At 43.5% G+C, this 12803-nt stretch overlaps 1 protein-coding gene and 1 long non-coding RNA gene across 2 annotated transcripts in view; one reads left to right on the top strand and one right to left on the bottom strand.

The window, feature by feature from the left end:
* Positions 1 to 2205, bottom strand: part of LOC138990967 (uncharacterized) — a 66988-nt gene extending 64783 nt beyond the window's left edge. The window contains exon 1 of the long non-coding RNA XR_011466992.1: positions 1884 to 2205. This is a non-coding gene — a long non-coding RNA (uncharacterized lncRNA). The remainder of the gene's footprint in view (positions 1 to 1883) is intronic.
* The window catches only part of MMP20 (matrix metallopeptidase 20), a 57541-nt gene that overhangs the window by 1290 nt on the left and 43448 nt on the right, over positions 1 to 12803 (top strand). The window contains exons 2-3 of the mRNA XM_005899511.2: positions 6875 to 7122; positions 11152 to 11300. Coding sequence (XP_005899573.1) covers positions 6875 to 7122; positions 11152 to 11300 — 397 coding nt within the window. The remainder of the gene's footprint in view (positions 1 to 6874; positions 7123 to 11151; positions 11301 to 12803) is intronic.

Here is a 12803-nt window from a genome sequence, read left to right as displayed (position 1 = left end):
CGTTTTTGCACCAAGGCCTCTGTTTTGTATATCTGTCACAAAGACAGCATACTTGTGATTGCAGCCCTGCTGGGGATTGCTTTCCTACCTGCCAGGCTACACTCGTGGGCTGCTTCTTCTGTACACACCGCGTGGCCCTACTGATGGCTCATGCCACTCTTGCTTTCTAACTGATCAGTCCCCCTGCCACACCGGTCGTTCAATGTTTTGAATATCAGCTCTCCAAATAAACAGCACAGTGGGTGCCGAGTACAGAGCAGTCGAGTTGAACGTTCTTTGACTTGAAACCACTTTCAGACGAACTAAATTCTAAATAACATATCTCAGAATATTACCTGGGTCTATTTCCAATCGTATTTTGCCACCAGCCTTTGCCTCCCTTCTCCTGACATGTGATTGTCGCTTACCCAGTTTCATGCCACTGGACCTCCAGAAGGAATGTCATACTGAGGTTAGAACTGATCTGGTGGCTGAAAAACCATGGTTTTGTCCAGGTTCAGATAAGCTATGGTCATCGGGCCCAAACCGGCCACCCTTGTTTGTTTACAAATCATCTTCTGCATTTGTACCGCAATGGTGGAAATCAGGTGATGAAACAGAAAATATTAATTATCGGACCTTTCAGAAAACAGTTAACTGACCCCATAGTGGTCTATGCAGGAATAAGGCCAGCCAGCCTTGAAAGAAATCTGTCCTTGCTAAGAGTATTAGGAAAGAATTAGGTGTTCTTGGAATGTTAGGGGTCTCTAGTGACCCCCTGGGGCTTCTCTGGTGACTCAGATGGTAAAGAATCTGCCTGCAGTGTGGAAGGCCTGGGTTTGATCCCTGGGTGGGGAAGATTCCCCAGAGAAGGGAATGGCAACCCACTCCAGTATTCTTGCCTGGGAAATCCCATGGACAGAGGAACCTGGAGGGCTACAATCCATGGGGTTGCAGAGTCAGACACGACTGAGTAATTTTCACAGTGACCCCTTACCCTTTCTCTCCAAAGCAAGTCAGCCCCCTTTCATTTCCCTTACGACATACTTTGAAAGACCTTCGACCAAGGATCAAGGAAACTTGTTGACACCTGGCAAACAGGCCTTCTCCTGCCTGCAGGGGCCCTAGGCGTCAGCTCCAGGAAGGAAAGGGTATCACTCTTCAGCAGGCTGGTATGATCTAGGCAAACCTCCTAAGTGCATCCCAATGACTACAAAAAATTACTGTCCCACCTTATAGTTTAAAGAAGTAGCTAACAACTCAGGCAACAATACAACAAATGAAATGACATGAAAATAGACTTATTTCATAAAACAGCTTAAGTTTATTCATTTACCAATTATTTATTGAATGGCTTCCCTGATAGCTCAGTTGGTAAAAGAATCCGCCTGCAATGCAGGAGACCCCGGTTCGATTCCTCAGTCGGGAAGATCTGCTGGAGAAGAGATAGGCTACCCATTCCGGTTTTCTTGGGCTTTCCTGGTGGCTCAGCTGGTAAAGAATGCCCCTGCAAAGCAGGAGACCTGAATTTATCCCTGGGTCAGGAAGATCCCCTGGAGGAGGGAAATGCTACCCACTCCAGTATTCTGGCCTGGAGAATTCCATGGACTGTATAGTCCATGGGTCGCAAAGAGTCGGATACGACTGAGCAACTTTCACTTTCACCCTTTCACTTACTATATGCTATGTGCCAGGGTTTGTCCTAAGCACTGGAGAAACATCAGTGAACAAAACAAGTAAAGCTCCTATTCTTCCAGCACTGACATGGGCATGACGGAGGAGTGGGAAGAGCTGGGAGGAGACAAGCCAGGCAATCAATAAGTGTCCATGTGATATTAAAAAATAAATTTACCAGGATGATAGAGAGTTAGTAGGGCCCTGGAGGGGGAGAGGGGCATTCTCACCTGAGTAGTCCAGGAAGGCTTCTCTGAGGAGGGGATATTTGCAATGAACTTGAACTCTGTAAAGAACTATGTGGACCTGAACTTCTTGGTCGTGTGAAGATCTGGAGACAGAGCTGTCAAAGCAGAGGAAAGAGTATGAATGCAGCAGCCGGGGCAGCAGGCCAGATTGCAGGAGGACACCGCTGAGTCCAGAGTCAGGCCAGCACACACCGGGGCCTGGGCCTCCACCCTGCTCGCTTCTCTCTCGATCGCTCACCAAGAGCGGGCAAACGGTTCCCTGTGCCTGGGAACTCCAGGCAGGAAATGTTTCCAAGTGCTAGTCACTTCTTCCTCCAGGAACACAATAGTCTATTCTTGAAAAGATAAACAGGTTTGTAATTGATTTATTTCATGTCCACTTGTATCTTTTCAATTCTCATTGGCTAGTTATCACAAAGGCTTGGCAAATGATGAAATAATTAGTCTCATCATCCAGCATTTTAGCCTATTGTTTGTTTGTTTTTAAATAGTAATATCAATATGACATTTAATACAGGCTGTTAAGTTGTCTTTAAAATAATAGAAGCTTTTATTATCACATTATTATGAACTTATGGAGAAGGCAATGGCAACCCACACCAGTATTCTTGCCTAGAGAATCCATGGACAGAGGAGCCTGGTGGGCTGCTGTCCATGGGGTCGCACAGTTGGACACGACTGAAGCGACTTAGCAGCAGCAGCAGCAAGCAGCATTATGAACTTAAAAGTTGAAGAAACTAAAAAAACTTCCAAATACAAATTGTTAAATTCAGGTGCCTTTACTACCCTTTTACTTTCTGTGCATAAAGATATTTTTAAATTACCATTATACTCAAATTTTGGTTCCTTCTTTTTTGTATTATTAAATCATAATAAAATTTTAATGTTTATATATTCATAAACATCATGTTTAAAAGTGACAAATATTTCAGAAAATAAGTGAGCTATAATTTGTTCCATTTATATAGTTGGATACATGGAATATTTCCATATGAATAAGATTTCTGTGAACATCTTTGTACATCAGCTTAATTTAAAGGATTATTTTTTCAGGATAGATTTCCAGAAGTGGAATTAATGAGTAAAAGGATATGAACATGTTAAAGTCTTTCGATATATTTCAAAGCATTTTCACACTGAGCATCTCATTGGATCCTCACCTTGGTGTGGGAAGGCTAGACACTGAACCCATCTCATAGATGAGAAAACTGACACCAAAAGAAATTACAGGAATTGCCCACACTTTTTAGAACCTAGGATTTATCACACAGCTGAAAATTCACACAGTTGCCTTTCTGTGACTTTGCCAAAACAGAAAGAAATGTTGAAGACATCGTATCTTGATGTCTTCATCAAGAAGAACTTGATGAACTTGAACTTCACCTTCTCTTGAGGAGCACTTAAATCTGAGCTTTAAGCTCCTTCCTCCTGGGAGGGACACTCGGAAGGCACACTCAGTAAGAGCTGGGCGGGATGAGAGCTTCTGGGCCTGTTCTCCAGGCCTCTGCTATTCTAATTTCTGGAAAGAGGATCACCCAAACACCAGCGGCAGGCTCCTGTGGTTTTACCAGTGGGGATGAGGAGGTGGAGGCATGTAGGACAGTTCTGGGGAAGCCTCAAATCCTTGGCCCAGATGATCCCACAACCAAGAGCTGAGCCAACAGCACGCAAGTGTTAGAACAGAACACACAAATCTAAGTGTGCACCTTTGTGCCTAACTGAACATTTTGACTCTGGAGAGCATGCTAAAACCTCGTCAGTAATCTCGTCGGTAACCTCGTCGGTAATTTTAGCAATAAAGTGCACAGAAAACATTGGCCTCTCTGTACCTCGGAACACCTGATAATTCTTCAAAGAAGCATATTTGCTATATTTTGCCTAAAGGATAGGACCTCAAATTGTAACTGAACATCCACCCTGTGTCTGGAACTGGGTCAGGCCACAGCCGTAGCTGTGAAGGCATCATCACGCCCAGCAGGGAGGACCGTGAGACCCCCGGGTGGGAGTGATGAGAAGGCCGTGGACTGTGTGCACAGCGGCCGGTGCTTCCTCGTGTAGGAGCCGCGTCCTGTGGGAGCACCCAGCGGGGAGCAACTCACCCGCTCACTTCAGCAACCAGTCCTCGTGCTCTAAGGAGAAATCGTTTCTGATTCTACCTTTACTTCATTGAAGATGGTTTGCATCCTATTTACTATCACTGGCCTTAAACTTCTTGAGCTGCAGGCCTAGCCTCTTGTGCGCATTTTTAAGAAGAACCATTTTATTGTAAAAATTTTATTGCTATATGTTCATAGCAAACATATATATATATATATATAACATATATGATTTTAAAAGTATTATTCTTAATTCCATCACCAACATATCACAATTGTTAATCCCTTAGTCTATATTTTTCAAAATACTTTCTATGACTCAGGGCTGGGACTAGGACAAAGGACTGCTGAAGGTTAGATCCTATCTTTATTTAAAATTTTAATATTTTTTCCACCGTGAATTTTTTTGTCTTTTTAAGTTTTTTTCCAAAAATATTGCATTTGATATTATTTTTCTGGATCACTGTTTTTGGCAGCCCCCACCCACTTCCTCACCTCATCCTAGTTTATCACTGTTTGTCTGTGTGTATTCATATGCACATATTTCTATTTACAAACTTGGCTTGTACTATAATAATAATAGTGATAAATCCCTTTTCACTTAATGCATATTAAGCACCTTCTTCAGTTCAGTTTAGTCGCTCAGTCATGTCTGACTCTCTGCAACCCCATGGGCTGCAGCACGCCAGGCCTCCCTGTCCATCACCACCTCCCATAGTCTACTCAAACGCATGTCCATTGAGCTGGTGATGCCATCCGACCATCTCATCCTCTGTCGTCCCCTTCTGCTTTCAATCTTTCCCAGCATCAAGGTCTTTTCAAATGAATCAGTTCTTCGCAGCTGGTGGCCAAAGCATCTTCTTATGGGACTATATTTTGTGAAATGAAAATCAGAGTTTAGAGTGTAACTGTAACACATACTCTAACAGGAAACAAAATATTTGAAATTTAAACAGCCTCAGAATATATGGAGCACAGAGCTCCACACAGAGGTCACCTCTAAAGAGTGTGATTCAGACTCACCATGAGCCTTGTATGACTACAGCATCTGCTTGAGCAAACAGAACAGCTCAGAGAATCAACGTCATCTTGCCAAAAGAATTAGAAAAAAAAGAAACATAAATGTGCATATCAGATAGCTTAATGAGACACGGAAATGAAAGCAAATAGTCACACCTCTGTTTCAGGGCACCTCTCCTGGGTTCCAGGGCTCCCTTACCCTTTTTCTCCTCTTGGGTTCTCATCTCACTAAGATTTTACCAAGAACCACCACCAGGGAAGTGAGGTCTGCTCACAAGCAGGCCAAGGACTAAGGGCTGGTTGAGCCCACGGGAAGGACACAGTAAGGACACAGAGCACCTTGTCTAAACAAGTGAGTCTTACTCCTTTTCACTTTTTGCTTAACAATTACAGCTTATGTTGACACCAGAAATCTTTGGGATATAGGAAAGGATAAAGACAAATTGTCACCCATAATTTTATAACTCAGAGAGAAGCAAGATTAATATTCAGACATATTTCCTTCCATTATTTATGTTACTTATGTTCACTGTATTAAATTATATGTGCTAATTACCAATGCATTGATTAGTGTGTTAACTTTAAATGTTAATATACATGCTAACATTATTATTGATATATTAACATACAGATGTAATAAACATGAACGAAATACATATACGTTATATGATTTGGTTTATGTATGAAATTGTGATTATAATCTGTATAAAGATTTCACTTCTGCTCTTCTCAGTGTATTGCCATTATATTGAATCATTATACATGCCACTAAATATTTTCCAAAAACGTGATATTAGCAGAGGCCTAGTATTATTTCATATCAATATATAATAATGTATCTAACACATTCCTTATTGTTAGATATTAAGATTACTTCCAATATTTTATTATTTATACATAAATATATTTAACAAAAATGAATAATACACATAGTTTATATAGAACATAATAAAACACAGTTTCTGAATATAGTTCATATGATATACAAATAATATTATTTATATACAACAAACACCTTATAACATATAAACATTTATGTTTAATAAAATACAGATATAAATCTTTAGCTGCTTTCTGTTTTCCTGAAACAAGTTGGGCGGATGAAATTCCTAGGACAACAGAACACATTAAACCTGCATTTGCATGACTATGTTATTCACTTCACCTAAGAACTCATACAGAGTGTTTTGAGTGATATATTAGGGGTTTTAAGCCTTTAAACGCAAATGAAAACATTATATTTATGACTAATTTTCTAATATTTGCTTCAAGGGACAAAGAGTCAGTCCTAGAAAACCTGCCCCTTGAAAAACACCCCACATATCCAACACACCTGAATTATTTAAAAGTCTCAGCCAGGAAACAGATTGACACCTACTGCTTCACATAAAAGGAGAGACGGCACTATGAGGCCTCACAGAGCTAAGAACTCACTGATCTCACATAGGGTACAATGAAAAGGCAACACTGAACAGTTGCTTACAGAGAAATAGGATAGTCTTTACTTTGCAAATTGGTAAAGACTTCAATACAAGTAAATGGGCTGTGGGGAAAATGTTCACATTATTTTCTTTCTAATTTTTTTCCCCTCTTAAAATAGCAGTTCATTGTAGAAAAAGCACAAAATGCATGCAAATAAAAAAATCTAAAATCCCACCTCCCAAAGATAATTGTTGTTAATAACTTGGACTTATCTATCTAAGCTTTATCTATGCAAATATATCTAATTTTTTTTTCCAAAAGTGGCTAATGCTGTGCAGACTGTCTTTAGCATAACAAAATACTGTCCTGCCTTACCTGAGCATGAGTGTTGCTCAGAGCTTGTGCTGTAGACGTCAGCCTGCCTCTCCGTTTCAGGCGTACCTTGACAAGTATTACACAAAGAAAGGAGGGCCCCAGATTGGGGAGATGGTTGCAAGAGGAGGCAATTCCACGGTTAAAAAGATTAAGGAGCTGCAGGAGTTCTTCGGCCTCCGAGTCACCGGGAAGTTAGACCGAGCTACCATGGACGTGATCAAGAGGCCTCGCTGTGGAGTTCCCGACGTGGCCAACTATCGCCTCTTCCCAGGTGAACCCAAATGGAAAAAAAATACTTTGACATACAGGTAATGAGATCGAGTCTTTCCAAATTCAGAAAGAAATAGCCTCCCTCTCCTTCTTTTCTTTTAAAAGTATCTTCCTTCTGATGTGTATAAAAATCATGACTCATCCCAATCATAAGAGAGAATGAGAACTTTTTTGGTCTACTCCTTAGACACAAGAATTCACGAGAAAACATGACTTCGAGATTGTCATGAGTGGCCACTTTAGGTATAACAATTTTACCAGTTTAGAGACAACACGTTTTTCCATATAGAAAATGAATCTTGCCTAACATTTAAAACCTGATGGTACCAACCAGCTTTCTTAAAATAATCTTCTAAATTAGAAGTAAAGCTCACCTAAAAATTAATTTTTACTAATTCCAAAAATAATTTATTGGCAATTTGTTAAATGTCTGCCATAGGCATTCAGTTCTGGAGGTAAAAGGTAAGTACATCATTTTCCCTCGCCTTCTGGGGACAAATACATGCAAATAGCCGCAGCTCCGGGTGAGAGATGTGAATCACAAGTCTAAGCAGAGAGCTGTGACAGCATGTGGAGGAGCTACCAGGTCACCCAGGGATGGCCCGTGACATCCGTGCCTGACCCAGCACCCGACCGCCCCACCCCGCCATCCTCCCGTTTCTTCCTGCCGGAGGGGGAACAAGGATTCTGCATCAGCCAAGGGGACTCACCCAGCCAGAACTGACCCTGCACTCTGCTTGGGGTCTCAGGCCTGAACTCCAACCCTGCAGCCCATATCCATTTGCGGGGCCAATGCTGGCTTCCTTCCCACTCAGTCCACCTCGGATAGACCGACCGTGGCGCTTCCTAATTATTATAGTGCCTTTTACTGTTATCGATGTTCTGTTGGGGAGGTGAGTTACAGGTCTTATCTGTGTGATGGAAATGACCTGCTGCGGCTCATCTAGTCCCAACATCTAGTCCTACCAGGTTCGCTGGTGGCAGGCTGGTAGCTGAAGTTAGCCGTAGTGAAGAGTGTTTCTAACATGGTGATCAGCAAACCCAGCGCGGGGAGGGGGCTGGCTACAGAGCCAGCTGTTACACTGCCCCAGCACTCTGGTGACTCCTTGTGACCGCTGAGGGCCCAACCCAAGCAGAGATCAGATGATTCCTCTGTTAGTTGCTATGAGGCTCTGAGTCCATAAGGTGGCACTCTGAATACAGCTATTAGTTTCTGCCTCAGTTTAAAAATGCCTCAAAGATCTTTCTTGGGGGAAAAAAAAAAAAACACCTAAAAGAAACAGAGCACCCACGAGATTACGAGGTAAGAAAGGAAATTTTTATATAAACTCATGAAATCTTTCCCATCATCTCCTAAACTGTGTCATAGGAAGTTTTCCTAAACTGTAAACTTTCCTAAACATTTCCAGTTTTGTAAACATTTCCTAGCACATCGTCTATGATTACGTTCATGCTAAATCACTTCAGTTGTGTCCGACTCCTTGCAACCCCATGGACTATAGCCCACCAGGTTCCTCTAGCCATGGGATTGTCTAGGCAAGAATAGTGGTTTCCACGCCCTTCTCCCGGGGATCTTCCCGACGCAGGGATCAAACCCACTTCTCTTTTGTCTCCTGCATTGGCTGGCGGATTCTTTACCACTAGCGCCACCTGGGAAGCCATAGTCTGTGATTACGCACAGCAAAGACAAGCTAACTTGGGATTTGAAGTATAGTATTCTTGTGGTAATATTCTCTGGGCAGTCCCCAAAACCCCTCAACACACCCACACTGACCATCCACTTCCTCCTGAACAGCTCACCTTCTCCTCCCCTCCCCTTCTCCAAAAAAGAAAAAAAAAGAAACTAGAGACTACCTTAGCTCTGTGAAGCTACTGGATCTCAGAATAACTTCTTTCAACATAGCCCAGAGGACTGAAAGGATTTCCCTGTAGCTCAAACGGTAAAGAATGTGCCTGCGATGCAGGAGACCAGGGTTCGATCCCTGGGTCAGGAAGAGCCTTTGGAGGAAGGGAACGGCAATCCACTCCAGTATTCTTGCCTGGAGATTTCCATGGACAGAGAAGCCTGCTGGGCTATAGTTCACAGAGACTGTAGGTCACAGAGACTTGGACAGGACTGAGCGACTGACATACACACAGAGGACTGAAAGGGCTCCCCAGGTGGTGGCAGTGGTAAAGAGCCCTTCTGCCAAAGCAGGTAGACGTAAGAGATGGGGGCTCAGTCCCTAAGTTGAGAATATCCCTGGAGGAGGGCATGGCAACCCACCCCAGTCTTCTTGCCTGGAGAATCCCATGGACAGAGGAGCCTGGTGGGCTACAGTCCATAGGGTCCCACAGAGTAGGACAGACTGAAGCAACTTAGCACGCAGAGGACTGAAAAAGATGAAATATAGCCTAGTGCTTATGTGCATAAACTTTGGAGCCATGAAGAACTGGGCTCAGTTCCTGACTACGCATGAAACATAGAGTGATACTATTACCTCTGAAGGTAGCTGTGAGGGTTAGTGGGCATTCCACATTGAAAAGTGCCTGGAACCGGTCCAGCCCTTAGCGTGTGTTCCCAGAACGTCGGCTGTCATCTCTGCTGCTGTATCCATCTCTAGACCCTCTTGGCAAGGACCTCTGTCCACGTGCTCTTCCCTTCTGGTCCACCCCTTCTCCATGCCTGTTTTCTCCAGCCCAGCACTCACAGGCCACTATGTGGGGATGGATAACTTATCTACAATATGAGAGAATTTGGGGATGCTAACTATACAAAGCCATGACAAATCACAGATTCATATTATGCTGTGGGAGTGGCAAATTCGGAAAACACTAACTGGTCCCTTTAAGAGTCCTGGTTCCCCCTCTGGACACTCTAGCTCCCTCCTCTTGGACCCAATTCCTGGAGTGAGAGATCTTATTCCTTCCCTCTCAGTTGCTGGGTTTGGCTATTTCCCCTCCTCTCTGTGGGACACGGTCCCTTCCTTTGGGGCCTCTGGGACAACTACTGTTGATTTCTGGCTGAGACTGCACCACCTGCATCAGAATAGCCTGGGACACTTGTTAAAATGCAAATTTCTTGATCGCGCTTGTGTGTTTAACAAGCTTTCTGAGTTGTTATCACAGGTCTTAAACTTTGAGAACAACTGAGTAGGCCCTAAAAAACACTAGCTTTTATTCATTAGTTCATCCATTTAGCAAGTGTTTGCTCAGCACCTATTATGTGCAAGGGCCAGGGCTAGGACCTGGAGAAGGCAGAGTATGTGTCTGGCTCTCAAGGTGGGCATTTACAGAATTCACTTCTAACTCGCCCCCACTATTCAACCTGAGCCCAAGTTCCCCCAGGTTTCAATTCCTTTCTTCCACCCTTCCTTTATGGCAGCTTAGAATCCGCAGCGCTTGGGTTCCAGAGTGGCACGTCCTAGAAAAACACCAACTGTCTCTACCCACTGTATCCAAAAAGCTCTATACTTTTCCTTCCAATGTCATTGTCAGAGCAGGACTTGATGAAAGAAAGACTTGAGCCTTTTTCAGCCCAAGTGAGCATCCTTGTGACAAGCTAGCACTTCCTCTTTTAAGATGTACATTATTTTAAGAAAAAACATTCCCCCATGGCCCTGGGGAAAACCTGCTTGTCTTTGAGTAAGAATTTGCAAAACCTCAAAACTCTTTGTCTTTATTTTTTACAATTGAAAAATTTTGGTCTCTTTAGGGGAAAAAGATTCCTTCTCAATTAAAACCGCTTTAGAAAAAATGGACTTCTAGCTACTCATAAAGTTACACAGGTATTATTCTTTCCAATTAGTGATGTATAATAACAACAAAAGTCAAACTGTTTCAGCATCAGAAATCTCAAATTTTTCATTTCACCCCCTTCATTTTTCTTAAGTTAGCATGTTTCAGTAATGTAATAAAGATGAAAGCAAAATAAGAATTATTAATTTGGAGAAAAACCTATAAATTGTAGATTTATGGTCACTATTTTTATCACTATTTTTATTTTCAATATGAACTAGACATAACTTTCACTTTCCTCACTTAGGACCACTTGTTAAAAGGAAAACGTGTTGCTTCTGTATTGACAGAATATCCAAATACACCCCTTCCATGACCCCTGCGGAAGTGGACAGAGCCATGGAGATGGCCCTGCGGGCCTGGAGCAGCGCCGTCCCTCTGAACTTTGTCAGAATCAATGCGGGCGAAGCAGACATTATGATCTCTTTTGAAACCGGAGGTACTGTGGTGCTTCCTGGATTTTGTCTATTACTCCAGAGAAAAAATATTTCAGTACTTTTCCTCATACAATGTTTAATCCATGTGACCAGCACGCTCCTTCTCAGAACTGTGAAGGGCAGAGGCCAAGATAACGGCAAAGTCATGACCTTTATTTAGTCAGAAAACAGAGCCAGGGGAGTTCTCCACATGCTGAGCTACAGAATGGACTTGGCATAGCCCATTTTCGCTGTGGCATTGCCCCGTCAGGGACGAGTTCTGTCAGGTTTAGCTCCTCTATGGCTGGGAGGCCCTCTGACCTCACCCCAGCCCCATGATGGTGTCCATCACTCCCCTTCATATTAGCCAAGGATCTGCCCCTCTGAATCCTCTCTAAGGGTCAGTCCCACAGAGCTCCTGCAGCTTTCCTGGGCAGTGGAGGTTAGGAGGGCGGCTGCCGCTGCTGTCTGGCCCACACTTCAGACGCCTGTTGGTGGAGTTGCCAGGCCTGCCACCAGCCTGCAACACTCCGTCCCTCACTTGCCCCTGTTTCAGAGAAACGGGTCTAGAAGTAAATGAAGGAAAGGCCGTTTAAGTCCTTTCCCTCTCAGCTTTCTCAGAGTCAAGGTGAGTATCCCCACCTCTTTCCCTCCACAGATAACCTTTCTAAGTGTCCTCTTTAAAGTCTTTATCCTGATTTTAATCTGATGTCACTGGGGAGAGACATGCATAGAAGCTGGGAGAGAGGACCAAGCAAGTCCTGAGCCGGAGCCCTTCAGAGGTGGCCCTGGGGTGACTGGCCCATGGTAGGTCTCGACCCTCCCACAGGGTCAAGACCACCCCCAGGGAAGCAGCAGGGTGGTGTGGCTTGGGCAGATTTGGGGGTGACAGAGTTAACATCTGGCTCTCTCTTGATCTTTCAAGCTGGCTCTGTTCCCTAAAACAAGTGGACTGGGCACTCTGCTGCCATTTAACCAGGACCTCAGGGCATGTACTGATTAAACAACACTGCCCTGAAACTTGCGGAGAAGGCAATGGCACCCCACTCCAGTACTCTTGCCTGGAAAATCCCATGGGCGGAGGAGCCTGGTAGGCTGCAGTCCATGGGGTCGCTAAGAGTCGGACACGACTGAGCGAATTCCCTTTCACTTTTCACTTTTATGCATCGGAGAAGGAAATGGCAACCCACTCCAGTGTTCTTGCCTGGAGAATCCCAGGGACGGGGGAGCCTGGTGGGCTGCCGTCTATGGGGTCACACAGAGTCGGACACGACTGAAGTGACTTAGCAGCAGTAGCAGCCCTGAAACTTGGGGAATGGCACACCAGAACTTTGTTTTGTTGGTTTTAAATAAAACAAGGTATTCTCACAAAAATCCTGAAAATCTGTGAAATGTATTCTATAATATCCTTCATTTTATTCTTCCTCCTTTCCTATTATTTTGTAATGAACTTTTAAGTAAATATAGATACTAAAACAAAAGCCTATTAAGCTTTAAAAGCTGCAATTTTATAAATACTTCTGTTG

This window comes from Bos mutus, chromosome 15, assembly GCF_027580195.1.
Source record: "Bos mutus isolate GX-2022 chromosome 15, NWIPB_WYAK_1.1, whole genome shotgun sequence".
Classification (NCBI taxonomy): domain Eukaryota; kingdom Metazoa; phylum Chordata; class Mammalia; order Artiodactyla; family Bovidae; genus Bos; species Bos mutus.
The sequence above is the reverse complement of the archived record's forward strand: the minus strand, read 5'-3'. Positions and strand labels throughout refer to the sequence as shown.